The sequence below is a fragment of the Trachypithecus francoisi genome, unplaced genomic scaffold (genome assembly GCF_009764315.1).
Source record: "Trachypithecus francoisi isolate TF-2019V2 unplaced genomic scaffold, Tfra_2.0 Lachesis_group9, whole genome shotgun sequence".
NCBI lineage: Eukaryota > Metazoa > Chordata > Mammalia > Primates > Cercopithecidae > Trachypithecus > Trachypithecus francoisi.
The window spans coordinates 54,821,439-54,835,971 of NW_022681474.1; the positions used below are offsets into that span (position 1 = coordinate 54,821,439).

Genomic DNA, 14,533 nt, shown 5'->3' on the forward strand with positions numbered 1-14,533 from the left:
CTTTTCCTTTCTCAGAATAGTAAAGAACCTTGACTTCATTGTCTATAAGTTTGACAACTACGGGAAAACATTCATTAAGAAGCAGAAATGCAGCCCCGATGCCTTCATCCAGGTGGCTCTCCAGCTCGCCTTCTACAGGTGAGTGAAGGAGGAGTGAGTCTGTACCCGGGAGGGCTGACGAACACGGTGCTGTAGGGTCTAGGGTCTAGAAGCATCCTGGAGGGAGGAACAGCCTTCTGTGAGTCTGGAAGACTGGAGAGTGACCGAGGCTGCCTGAAGGAGGAGCAGACTGAACTGGGTTACAAATCCAACCTCAGAACGAGAAGGATGTGCCATCAGGGAACTGCCTGGGTGATGGTACAGGGACACGGAGCTCCAGAAGGCTGGACTGTAGAGCTAAGAAGAGCCAGGAAGGGATACAGATACAGACCATGGTTGGAGTCAAGGGGCTACCCTCCAACCCAACTTCCGCCACCTCACCCAAGCTCTATTGCTGCAACCTGCTCCTCCCCAGTCTTCCCAATCTTGCTAAGGAAATGGAACCAGCAGCCCCCCAGCTGATCAAGACAAAGATTTTGGACACATCCTTGATTCCGTCCTTTCTCGTATCCCCACACACTGCCATATCCGTTCTCCTCCAAATGTCTCTCACCTACCCTCCACCTCCACTGCTATCAGCCCCTCCCAGGCTGCCATCAGCTCATGCTTAGCCAACAGCAGCACTTCCCTAAGGTCACTGCTTCCACCACTACCCCTGGTAATACTGTCTTCATGAAGAGTGAACTTTGAAATAGGCAAATTAGACTCGATTACTTTCCACATGAAACTTCCCAGTGCCTTCACACCAGGCTTAGAACAAAAGCCTGGCTTAGAAGTGCCCCCTGTGGACTGGCCTCACCTGAGGCCCTCCCACACCCCCAGCTCTCTCCTGCCTCCTGACCTTTGCCCTGGCTGTACCTCTGCCACCCACGGAAGGTGTGCGTGTGGGCTCAGGGTCACCACCCTCTACACGCACCAGCCCTTTCCAGCCCAGGGTCCATCCCTCGAAGCCTTTCCCCACCCCCTTATCTAACGCAGCCCCCTCTGGCCCCCTTGCCACCCATTCTCTATCATACCACATTGAATTTTCTTTTTCTTTCAGGCAATTGTTACTCATGTGAATTATCTTGTTTGCAGATTTGCTGGCTTTGTTTTCTAGACTGTCCCCGCAACCCTGACACTTTGGGCATCTCGCATGCCTCTGAGTCCCTCGCACCCACACCATACCTGGCACACAGTAGGTGCCAGAGACTGAATCACAGATGGGAGGTTTGGCCAGGAGTGGTTCGGCCAGATCTGGGATTTAGACCTGGTGACCCAGGTAGCTGTGTGTCAGTGAAGGGGTGAAGAGTAGGGAAATCAGGAGTGAAGGCAGCGAGAGAGGTGAATTAGCCTCACAGGAGGCGAAGAAACCAAAATTCGAAATAGATCTTCCTGGAGATGGGGCCAGCTCCTGACAGTTCCAGGGCTCCAGAAGCAGCGGCTCATCAATGCCTGCTATGAACGGTAAAGCTCTGCCCTCAAACCTGCTTTCAGTTTGCAACTTCCATGAAAGGCATAAAGTGACCCTGCAGTAAAGCTAGGGCAAGGCATTCTCACTAACAAGCAGGCAGCACCCGTGTGGACACAGCAGCCCAGTGTCCCCCTGCGGGGCTGTAATTCTCAAGGAAGTGAGTGCAGTTGCTTTGGGTGTCTGTCCTGTCTGGACACCTTGGGGAAGGCCAATGTCATCCCATATGAGGACTGGGCTTGCCACTGAGACTTGAAGAGGTAGAAACCTCACCAGCACTGAGATGCTGCAGGACCTACCTGGCATTTGGAATGGTGGTCAGTGCCTTCTGGGGGCCGAGACAGGCCATAAGGTCAGCATCCTGCCGGAGCCTCGACTGGGGATGCCACCAAGACCAGCTGTTCAGGACCTCTCTACTATGAGCACTTCCAAGTTTCAGATCCAGAGCTGAGGGGGCCAGTGCAGCCTGCACAGTGCACCCCTCCTCCACCTGCCTGTTGGCTGTGCTATCACTGGACGAGGCCGGCAATGGACATAGCCAGGGGCTCCTGGGTTCATCGAATGCCCAAAGAGGATCTGCTTCCCATGAGCAGCGTTCTTCAGGCTCTAAGCTGTAATAATCACAATTGTTTTTATCTGCCTCTAGATTCAGCAGAAACCCAGAAGCTGCCTGAATTGGGGTTGGTCAATGACTGGCCAGTGATGGCTTTTGCCTCCAGGGACCAGGACAGGAGCTCCTTGCCAGAGTCTTGGGGAAATATGTCAGAGTGTACAGGAAGGTCATTCCCTTGCTCAGCAAACAAGACAGTATCACACACCCTGCAGAACTGGACACGGCCTTCCCAAACCTCAAGGAGCCCAGCCAGTGAGGGAGAGACATGTCCTGAGAGGGCTGAGATGTGGGGCCATGACTTGCTGGGTGACACTGGGCTGTCACTGCTTCTCTCCAAGCTCTGTGTCTTTTTCCTCCCCCACTCCCAACACCAAGGACCTTACTGAGTGGTGAGAAAGGAAGTGTGCCCACCAGGGGTGCAAGCCCAGGGATACTGGCCCAGTTCCCATGCATAAGGAAAGAGGGGTTCCCTGGCTGGTGGGGAAGTGGCCACTGCTGCTTGGGTCATAGTCATCAGGGAGGTGAGGCACAGCCATGGTGCCCATGGGTCTGTCAGAAGCCCAGCCGCCCCTGGAAGGCCTGGACAGCCATTTACGCTCACCAGCACTAAGGCCCCTCCCCACCTCCCTCCAGAGGTCATGCTTGAATCAGTTTAAATAAAACAGGATTCCCTCATGGGTGGGAATGATTAACTACACAATTATTCCATTCTGTGCTATTCCTCAAACACTCAGGTCTCACAGTAAACTCTAGGTTTTCCACCAGGTGGGGAATTATTTTTGAAGTGCTACCCATCACTTCTTTATTTTATGTCAGTGCAGCATCCCCGGGTGTATACAAGCAAACGTGGCTCTCCATGTGGAAGACTCCCCAGCGTCGTCTTTGGGAATTCCCTCTAGAATTCTATTAATATTAAAATGAAATATTCTGCCAAGTCAAGTCAGGGCTGTGAAAATAAAGCTTGCTGAGGCGGTTTTTCTTTCCGAGTTTATGATTTCCCAAGAATAAATTACCACGTGCCATTCATCCTTCATCCCACACAGGCTCCACCGAAGACTGGTGCCCACCTACGAGAGTGCGTCCATCCGCCGATTCCAGGAGGGACGCGTGGACAACATCAGATCAGCCACTCCAGAGGCACTGGCTTTTGTGAGAGCCATGACTGACCACAAGGCTGCTGTGCTGGTAAGTCCTGCCCCATCCCATGGCCACAGGAAACCAGTGAGGCCGCTGTGGGTTGCTCTGGGCTCAGCCCTCTGACCACCAGACGCTTTGGCTCCGAGCAGCCTTTTAAACCCCACGCTGCCTCTGTGTTCTGTTGACAGGCTTCTGAGAAGCTTCTGCTCCTGAAGGATGCCATCCGTGCCCAGACTGCATACACAGTCATGGTGAGTGACGTCGCACCACCTCACAACACTGCACTTGAGCTGTGCCTGGGGCCTGCCAGAATGGGCACCATGGCATGAGACCTTGTGTGAGGGCCCAGCCACCTGTTAGTCAGGGACTTGGCAAGGCCACTTCACCACCCAGTCTCTTGTTTCTTCGTTTTAGAACCTAAGTATCATAGCATTCCTGCTTTTGACATGGATTTTACAAGAATACAATGAATTACCACTTTTCAAACCCTTTGAAACAACCATAATGATAATAATAGCACCTAATATGTATAGCATCTTGCAGTTTATACAAGAGGAGTCAACTGTGAGGGGAAGGGGCTCAAGCCTGGCAGGCGGTGGGGGTCACATACCTTCCCCAATCGCAGGCAAGGCAGTGTCTGTTCCCACCTAGGGCTGCTTTTGCCTCTTATTCTCTGTATATTCATTTATACTACCTGTGAATAAAAAGTCTTTGCTGAAAATTAATAGGGAAATCAAACTTGCAAGGGAAATGTTTCCCTAGTTTAGAGAAATAATTTATTTTCCGGTACTGCAAAGCTATTGTTTGCAATAGCAAAATAGAGAATAAGCAGCGACTTGGACTACTCATTAATACCTTCATTGCAAGTCATTCTAATACAGTCCTTGAAGGATCATATAATCTATGAGAAGGAGCTGAACAAATTTCACTCTAGATACTTGAAAACAAAAACAATGCATTTCTGAATTTTAGAACCAGCCAATGTAGACTTCTCTCTAATTCAGTTGCTAGATCCCTAATTCATCTAAATAGTTAAGTGTTTGTTCTATTTGGGGAAAATGTAGCACCCACTCATGTATTTTTTTTTTTTTTTTTTGGTCTTCATGCTTTATGCCAGGCAAGGTGCTGGGTGCTAGGAAACAAAATATGAAGTCCATAAGCCCTGTCCTTAGGGAGGTTACCGTGTAGTTGGGAGAAGAGGCCCTTCAACGTGAGTACCAATCCCATGTGAAAAGAGCTCTCAGAAAGTAGCAGGGGACATGGAAGAGCCAACTGTTTCCTCTGCTTGGGAAAGCCAGGAAGAATTCCCAGGGGAAGTGGTGCTTCATGTGAGCCACAAAGGATGAAGAGAGGCTTGTCAGGCAGACACAGAAGGGAAAGATGGCTCAAGAAGGGCACCATGTGCAAAGGCTGAGAGCCTTAAAAGAATAAGACCCATTCGAGGAAAAGCAGAGCACAGCTTGCAAAGGACAGTGGAGCAGGGGAGATGTTGGATTTCCCTGTTACAAAGTGTGTTATGGTGACTGGGTGGAAGAAGGACTGGTTGGAATTGGGGGTGGGAATGTTTGCTGAGAGGCAGAGTTGCTGGTGAAGAACCTTTCTAATATGGAGGGAGAGCTGGTGTTTGGACTGGAGTAGGACAGGGGCAGGGTGAAGGGGAAGATGTAAACTCCTCCTCTTGGTGGAAGAAACTCCTCCTGCATGGTGGACTGCACACAGGGTTACTGTCACTCTCTCAGAAACCCTCCAAAAACAACAGCAAGGGATTTTTGAAAGCCATAAATACACCAGGGCAAAGAGAACTGGAAAGGAGTGGCAGCAACATTTTAGAGCTGGAAAGTGGAACACATGGCGACTGACTCAGCAAACAGTGAGAGAAGCTTGGGAGACTGGGTAATTTATGAAGAACAGATAATTATTTTTTATTGTTGTGGAAGTTGGACGTCCAAGATCAAGGTGCCAGAAGGTTTAGTGTCTGGCAAAGCCTGCCCTGTGCTTCCAAGATGGCGCCATGTTGCTGCATTCTCCTGAGGGGTCAAGCACTGTGTCCTCACATAGTGGAAGGTGGAAAGGCCAAGGGCTGAACACTGTGTGCAGCCTCTTGTATGAGGGCATTAAACCCGTTCATGACCTAATCACCTCCTGAAGGTCCTACCTCCTAATCCTATCATACCATTAAGCTTTAACACATGAAGTTTGGAAAGGACCCAAACATCCAAACCATAGCAGTTGATGATCTATATAAAAAGCAGTTAGACCCTCAGTTTCTCTCTACCACCTCAGGCAGCCAGGCTACTAGCCCCTCTCCCCACTGGTGAGCTAGAAGTTCATTCTCTGGAGAGGCTGAAGCAGAAGGACTCTAGACTTCAGGACACTAGGTACGGCTGAGGGAGGGAATACTGTATGGAAATTAATTGGTTAATTAAAGTCTTCTTACTTACTACTAAGCCCTCCAGCCACTCAGCTCCATACACACTGGGAACTAGCTCTGTAACCACCCCTCACCAAGCAGGAGATTAGAAGATTTCTCTGTGGTAAAATTGACCAGGCCAAGAGAGAACACTCAACAGAAACTGATGGTTGGGGCCCACAGTGAAAGAGCCTAGTCAGCAGACGAGGTAGTGGTTTGCCAAGAGGCAGAGCTGCTAGTTAAGAACCATTCTAACATTGAAGAAGAGCTACTGTAAGGACAGTGAAGCCCTCAGGTTAACAAATACATTATCACACATAAATCTTCTAATCATATTTTCAGTGCTTTATCCTTAAATACAAATAGCCATGGATCCTCAGACATTGAGGAGACATAAAAGAGTAAAACCAACACCAACAAACATTTTTGCTAATTAAAAAATACCTTCTTGGCCAGGCGCGGTGGCTCAAGCCTGTAATCCCAGCACTTTGGGAGGCCAAGACGGGCGGATCATGAGGTCAGGAGATCGAGACCATCCTGGCTAACTTGGTGAAACCCCGTCTCTACTAAAAATACAAAAAACTAGCCAAGCGAGGTGGCGGGCACCTGTAGTCCCAGCTACTCCGGAGGCTGAGGCAGGAGAATGGCGTGAACCCGGGAGGCGGAGCTTGCAGTGAGCTGAGATCCAGCCACTGCACTCCAGCCTGGGCGACAGAGCAAGACTCCGCCTCAGAAAAAAAAAAAAAATGTATCTTTTTTAAAAAACTTGAAATGGACCAGGCACAGTGGTTCATGCCTGTAATCCCAGCAATTTGGGAGGCCAAGGCAGGCAGATCACCTGAGGTCAGGAGTTCGAGACTAGCCAGGCCAAAATGGCAAAACCCTGTCTCTACTAAAAATACAGAAAAGGCCGGGTGCGGTGGCTCACACCTGTAATCCCAGCACTTTGGGAGGCCGAGGCAGGCGGATCACCTGAGGTCGGGAGTTTGAGTCCAGCCTGATCAACATGGAGAAACCTGTCTCTACTAAAAATATGAAAAATTAGCCAGGCATGGTTGTGCATGCCTGTAATCCCAGCTACTCAGGAAAGCTTAGGCAGGAGAATAGCTTGAACCTGGGAGGTGGAGGTTGCACTGAGCCAAGATTATTGCATCATTGTACTTCAGCCTGGGCAACAAGAGCGAAACTCCATCTCAAAAAAAAAAAAACCACCACCACCACAAACAAAATTATCCCGGTGTGGTGGCACATGCCTGTAATCCCAGCTACTAGGGAGGCTGAGGCAGAAGAAATGCTTGAATCCAGGAGTCGGAGGTTGCAGTGAGCTGAGATTGCACCACTGCACTCCAGTCTGGGCGACAGAGAAAGACCCCTTCTCAAAAAACAAACAAACAAAGAAAAACTTGAAATGAAAAAAGTACAAGAAACAACTGAACAGTTTAAAAGTGATCATTGAGATTCTTTGAAAAGTAAAAGGAGTTACTTCATCTATATGTGATAGGAAACTAAAAGCATTTTTCAGGAAATAAAAATAACTCTGGGGGAAAATATGGTAGAAAAAAATTCAGTGGAAGAATTAGAAGATAATCTGAGACAATATCCCCAAAATATCAACACAATAAAGAGATGAAATACAAGAGAGAAAAGAGGCTTAGTCCAGGAGAACTATATTCCAAATAATTGTTGTTCAGAAAGAGAAAATGATGGAGGGGGTCCTCAACAAAATAATTTAAGAAATTTCCCCAGAACTGAAGAACATGAGTGTCCATATTTAGAGAGTTCATCAAATACCTTGCTTAATAAATGGAAAATACTCATAGCAAAGGAAATTTCACAACACTAAACATGAAGAGAAGATTCTAAAATCTATCAGAGGACAAAAAAAATCAAATACAAAGATTCATAAAAAAGATGTAATTAATTTCTGAACAGCATCGTTGGAATGTGGAAGATAAAAGAGCAGTGTCTTCAAATTCTGAGAGAAAGTGACCTTCAACACACATTTCATACCCAGCTAAACTATCATTAAATTTGAAGATAGATCAAAGACATTTTTAGACAGAGAAAGTCTCAAACATTTTACTTATTAAGCACCATTTCTCATAAAGCTACTGGAGAATGTAGACTTCTAAAGTGAGAAAATAAAACATAAAAGAGGAAATCATAGGCTCAAAAAAATCAGAAGATTTAACACAAGAAAGAGATAGAGGGATGTCCCCAGGATGATAGTAAAAGGAGATCACAAATCAACAGCTGTTGAGTAGACCTAGAGAGCAATCAGTCCATAAAGAAGCAAGAAGTGAAAGGATGAATGAAATTCTTGCTGCACATTTAGGAATCAATTAGAAATAGATACATGGGGCCTGGTGTGGTGGCTCACGCCTGTAATCCTAACACCTTGGGAGGCCAAGGCAGGTGGATCACCTGAGGTCAGGAGTTCAAGACCAGCCTGGCCAACATGGCGAAACCCCATCTCTACTAAAAATACAAAAAATAGCTGGCTGTGGTGGCACATACCTGTAATCCCAGCTACTCAGGAGGCTGAGGCAGGAGAATCACTTGAACCCAGGGGGTGGAAGTTGCAGTGAGCCGAGATCACGCCACTTCACTCCAGCCTGGGCGAAAGAGCAAAACTCCATCTCAAAAATAAATAAATAAATAAATAAAAGAAATAGATACATGGAAAGCAAAGGAAGTAAAAAAACAATTTATACATTGTCAATTCTAGGGGAAACAAAAAATTCAGTAAGAAAGGAAATCTAATCATAGTATACTACATGACCCAGCTGTGAATACTTGCTTAATTATATTTATGTATATTGTTCTGTATACATGATTATGCTGTATCTTGATCTAACTACAAAGAGTTAAAATGTAATCTTATTGGGAAGATGGAAGAGTAGAAGTGTGCTGGGGGAGCAGGGTCATAAAAGAGCTGAAGTTGGCCAGGTGCAGTAGCTCACGCCTGTAATCCCAGCACTTTGGGAGGCCGAGGCAGGTGGATCACGAGGTCAGGAGATCGAAACCATCCTGGCTAACACAGTGAAACCCCGTCTCTACTAAAAATACAAAAAAATTAGCCAAGCGTGGTGGTGGGCACCTGTAGTCCCAGCTATTCCAGAGGCTGAGGCAGGAGAATGGCATGAACCTGGGAGGCGGAGGTTGCAGTGAGCTGAGATCGCACCACTACACTCCAGCCTAGGCCACAGAGCGAGAGTCACTGTCTATAACAAGAAGATTATAGGTAAAACTGAGAAATTCAGTAGTGGTAACCTAAGCATATATTTGGAGGAAAGAAAGTATATAACCAAAAGAAATAGCTAAAAGACTGTAAGGAATTGCCTCCTTGGGGTAGGAATCCGTGCTGGCAAAATGACCTTGGCTTTTGGCTTATTTGGATTTCTAAACGATATAAATATATAATAACAACTTTAAATTTATTAAAATGTCTAGGAAAACACCCTCCAAAGCATTGCCATAGGGTTGTGTTAAAAATGTGAAGTTGATGAAAACAACCAAATCAAAGAGATGGGTTTGGGGAAAGGAGAGATACAAAGACGCTTACGAGGTGAATCTGGTGTGTGGTTGGACATGGAGGGTAAGGAAAGGGGAAAAGAAGCAAGGAAACCTAATAACTGGTAAGCATATTTGCCAGTGGTCATGGAGAAAGGAAGTTCCAATGGCAAGGTGGTCCAGAGCCCCCATCACTTACTCTCCCACTGTTCTGTAGTTTTCCTTCCTCACACTTGAGTTTATGATCACGTTTTTTTGCATGGTTGATGAAATCTGCCCCCCACTACACCATAAGTTCCACAAGGACTAAGTCTACAACTGTCTCGTTCTCTGTTGTGGCTCCAGGACCTGCGGCACTAGGCATATAGTAGGCACTCAATTAAGATTCCCTAAATGAATGAATGAAATACTGAATTATAAGTCATTTTACTCATTATTAGTCATGGCTCTGAGCCAAACAACCTGTGAACTCAGTCTCTCTTGCTACAGTTATTCCAAGGTGGTGAAAAGAGGGGTGAGTTGACTGTTCACAGGGCAGCTGCTTCTATGAACCAACACAAATCAGGAATTAAATAGAGGAAACCAGAGAAATTAAGAGTAGTCTCCTTCACAGATAGGCCCACCATTCTTTCCTTCTGTTCTAACAGGGCACATCTAAAGTAAGCTGTGGTTGTGTAATGTTTGTCTTTTCAGCCTCTAATTAGGTGCGTTCAGAGAGAACAGAGCCTGTCATCTTTATGCATTCATTCGCAACCGAAAGAGAACAGCTGTCAAATCCCTAAACATGCCTTGTAAACCTATACCAAGTTCATTGTGAATGGGAAGTTTCTTCCTGTGCAGGGCTTTGACAGATAAGTGGCCATCCTGCAGAACTGTGAAACCCCAAGAGTTACCCTGATGTTGACCCAAAAGTGATTGTTATGGGTGAGGGTGGTCCCCTGAGTCTCCATCAGCCCCTAGAATTGCTCCAAATAAACATGTAGTCCAAAAAAACCAGTGTGCATACTACATACCCAGCCTCAAGTGGGGGAGCCATAGAATGAGTACCCAGCCCCACTTCCAGACACCCCACACTCCATTAACCCCTCCTACATTGACATCCTGGAGCTTTCTCTATATTTCTATCCTTTGATGAAAGTTTAAATATATTGTGATAAAAAGAAAAAGAACTTTTATCATTCAACTGCCTCTTTCCCCTTGAAAATGTCAGCTGAGCCTGCTAAGGGATCTAGTTCCTGTCTCAAAACAATTTCTTAGATTATTGATCCAGTTTAAATGAATTGATCCTGAGCCATGAAATAGCAGCCAAGATTCAGGAACAGATCTCACAACCTCTATCCTCCATCTCTTATTCCCTGGGCTCCTACTGGAGGAGACAGTGCTGGTTGTGGTGAGAGTCTGTTCAGGACAGCCTGGGATGCCTTCACAACGCTTGCACAGGATCCAGCAGTCCCCAAGCCCTGCACACAGCCTTCTTCCCAAACTCTCTCCCCTGCCCAAGTAGTTGGTAGTTGAGATGGACAGGCCAGCCCCATTCTTTCCACTTAGAGAACCAGCCGGGTGTAGGTGTGTAGGGGATGCTCAGACTCACTAACCTTTAGCTCAGATATCTCAAGCTAGAACCCAACCTGCTCTGGACTCACTCAGTGCATGTGGAAATGTGCAAGGGCCCGGGAGCAGAGGCCGCATGGTATAGCGGTCAGTCCTGAGCAGCCACTCATACACATTGTTGGCAGCAGGCACCGGATAAGCATGAGCCGTGGCTGCTGGAGTCACCAGTAGTCCTGTGGACTAGAGAGGAGGGAACAAGGAGTTGCAGGGGGCCCACTTCTCATCTCCTATTCTTTGCCCCCAACTACCCAGGCCATAACAGGGATGGCCATTGACAACCACCTGCTGGCACTACGGGAGCTGGCCCGAGCCGTGTGCAAGGAGATGCCCGAGATGTTCATGGATGAAACCTACCTGATGAGCAACCGGTTTGTCCTCTCCACCAGCCAGGTACAGCCCTGTGCAGCCATTGCCCAAGAGTAGTGTAGTCAGTAAGCTTTCTAAAGAACAGTGACAACAAGCCCACTAGCTGGAGTCAGGCAAATCCTGCCTCTGCTTTTTCTGAACTACGTGATCATCAGCAAAATGATCTGAATGTTCATTAGAAGATGGTTTACTCACTAGGCTTGGTGGCTTACAACTATAATCCCAACACCTTGGGAGGCTGAGGCAGGAGGATTGCTCGAGCCCAGGAGTTTGAGACCAGCCTGGGCAAAATGGAGAGACCTCATCTCCCTATTTTAAAAAATTAGCTGGGCACGGTGGTGTGTGCCTGAAGTCCCAGCTACTAAAGAGGCTGAAATAAGAGGATTGCTTGAGCTGGGGAGGTGGAGGTTACAGTGAGCCTTGATTGCACCACTGCATTCCAGCCCAGGTGACAGAGTGAGACCCTGTCTCAAAAAACAGAAAAAAAGAAGAAGGTTTCCCATCTCCTAAACGGGAGTAATCAGCAGACCCTACTCAGCCGAGGTGGAGACAGTACAGGAACACACCCATTCTGGTGCCCTAACCGTTACATCTTACTACCTTTCAATCTATTACTGCGGTTTCCATGGGCTCTGACACCCAGCAGATCTGGAGTGAAGTCTTGGCTCGGCCAGATTCAATGATGTAGGGAGAAAGCCCAGTCCAGGGCCTGGCATGGACAGGGCTCTCTAAATAGGTCACAGATATTATTGTAAAGGGCCACGCCGCCAACAGCAAAACATTCGTGGCCAGCCCAACATCTAACCAGTGCGGCACCGTGTCCTGTGTGAGGGCCACTGCCACAAAGACAGAATGCAATCCATTAGATAGAGGTCGTGGTTTAGGAGGGGAAATGCCCCACAGCCATCAATTTACTAAAATGCCACCTCATCTGTGAAAAGCTGGACGTGGGCAGTACTGGGGTTGAAGAGCTGTGTTTGAGGACAGAAGCCCACTCAGTAATTGGATGTTGTCATTATGGCAGTGAGCATGCAGACGTGAATAAACGAGGACAGAACACAGTACCATAAATTTCTCAGGAAATCATCCATGGGCAAAAAGTGCTTTGGAATGGCTTTATGGCCTTCGGCTATTGCACGGCAAATTTATCTGACAATGCGGTGACTCTATTAGCAAGACTAATGGTTTGTTCTGCCCCATTAAAACAGCCAGTGTCACTTCCGGAGGCCTGAGCACACAACACCAGAAACCTGTAGGTTTAAAACAAACCAGGCCCTGCACCTGCCCAAGAATCCTTTCTACTTTTTTCCATAGGACCAGCTCATAAAATTAATCTGGGGTGTGGGGGTTTTGTTGTTTTCCAACTGGAAAGTAGCATTTATGGCTTGAATGCTTTCAGAAACATACTTTCTTGGTTTGTGATCTGGATTACAACATCTTGGCACTCTGAATTCAAAACATACTAGGTGCATAAGTAAAACTCCAGTTGATGGCAATCTTTGAAACACCCAATGCTGGGTAATTGGGCATGGCCAGGCTGCAGGGAGAAATCAGAGCAGCCAAGCAATACTGACAGTAATTAAGGATCTGGGGAAAATCGACAGAGAGGATGGGCTAGATTTCCTCCAGTTCATAAATTCCTCCCTCCGGAAAGCATCTAACTGTGGGGTGCCACCAGGGGACCATTTAGTAAATTACCTGATTGCCTCCATGCCTCAAATGGCCCCCAGGTGAAGGGGAGACTCAGCCCAAGACCCAGCCCCAGGTCACGATGGGAGCTTCCAACTCCACAAGTAGAGCAGATTGCACACCAGGGAGTGGGCTTGGGGCCCCTCGTCCTCTGATATCACGCAGTTAGATGGGTCTGTTTTTATGACTCTGGCTGTGTCCATCCATGCTGAAGCAATCACTTGATTTGGTTAATTCAGTCAAACCCCCAGGTGGAAAACAGTCAGAGAAGCCAAGCCCAGTTGACGCTGGCAGGCTGCATTCCAGAACAAGCAGCTCCTGACCTGTCCTCTCCTCCAGGTGCCCACAACCATGGAGATGTTCTGCTGCTATGGTCCTGTGGTCCCAAATGGGTATGGTGCCTGCTACAACCCCCAGCCAGAGACCATCCTTTTCTGCATCTCCAGCTTTCACAGCTGCAAAGAGACTTCTTCTAGCAAGTTTGCAAAAGCTGTGGAAGAAAGTCTCATTGACATAAGAGACCTCTGCAGTCTGCCGCCGCCTGCCGAGAGCAAGCCATTGGCAACAAAGGAAAAAGCCATGAGGCCCAGCCAGGAACACCAACCTTGACTGCTGCCACTAGGTTTCACCTCCCAAACTCAGGCTCTAGAGTAGCCAGACCCTGCCGATCCCCGCTCCCATCCCTTACCCCAGCTTGCCACAGCTCCCCTGTCCTCAGGGTCCAACCCACAGATCACACAGAGACATCACACAGAGTTGGAGTGTTAGGAGAAAAGGGTCCCCTCTTTATGCATGGGAATCATCATTTTCAAGGTGCCTTTGGGCCTGTGCACTGGGAAACAGGACCAGCCTGGCTCGGAGGCAGCCTGGATGCACTGGTGAGCCACAGTGAGGACTCCTGTGGTCCTTGGAAGCTTAGTGTTCATGTCTCCTTCTCCAGCAGGACCTAGTGTGTCCAGGTGATGCTTCTGCCCAATGAAAGGATGAGTCACCTTATTACATGCAATGTACCTAAATGAGTTAGGAAGGAAGAGGCTAACTCCAGGTCATTACCTTTTTTCTTTTTGTGGGGAGAGGAGGCTGTGTTTTGAGATTCAGAGCATTCCAATCGTGGCATTCCCAGTGCCTCCACTGAGCCGTACAGTCCTGTAAGCACCCACTCCTCCTACACACATCACAGAGCCCAAGTCCATTTAAAATATAGTGACTTGGGCCCACAAACACATTTCTGCTTTCGTGCCCAGGGGCAGCCTTCTGTTGAGTCAGAAAATTGTGTCCAGCTATTCTGAAAGGAAAAAAAATGTACCTGTGACTGCCCTGGAGTTGCTGCCACTCTCTGCTTAGCAGACGGCATCAGGGCCAGTCCAAGAAAAGTAAACTGCACAGCCCCAAGCAGATGGCGCCTGGTGCCGGTGGGTTTGCAAAGGACCTGGCCCCTTCCTGGGGTCCTGCCATTTGCATTTTTTCTGCATCCTTTCCCCTCTCCTCCCCTCCTACATGCTCCAGTAGGTGGAGAAGAGAGATGGTTACTTTGGGTTTTTCTGTTATCTGTTTTAGGCCAGAGATTCTTAAGAAAACCACCCTGACATTAATTTCAGAAAATATTAGTGATTCAAGCAGGATCCTTAGGCAGCTGGGCTCCTTT

The 14,533-nt window shown here is 47.6% G+C and overlaps 1 protein-coding gene across 3 annotated transcripts in view; it reads left to right on the top strand.

Moving 5' to 3' along the window:
- The window catches only part of CHAT (choline O-acetyltransferase), a 58,112-nt gene extending 44,064 nt beyond the window's left edge, over nucleotides 1-14,048 (top strand). For all 3 annotated transcript variants that reach the window (XM_033209153.1, XM_033209152.1, XM_033209151.1), the window contains exons 11-15: nucleotides 16-138; nucleotides 3,206-3,347; nucleotides 3,488-3,550; nucleotides 11,086-11,223; nucleotides 13,228-14,048. In XM_033209153.1, coding sequence (XP_033065044.1) covers nucleotides 16-138; nucleotides 3,206-3,347; nucleotides 3,488-3,550; nucleotides 11,086-11,223; nucleotides 13,228-13,497 — 736 coding nt within the window. In that variant the 3' untranslated portion in view covers nucleotides 13,498-14,048. The remainder of the gene's footprint in view (nucleotides 1-15; nucleotides 139-3,205; nucleotides 3,348-3,487; nucleotides 3,551-11,085; nucleotides 11,224-13,227) is intronic.
- Nucleotides 14,049-14,533: the final 485 nt, after the last annotated feature.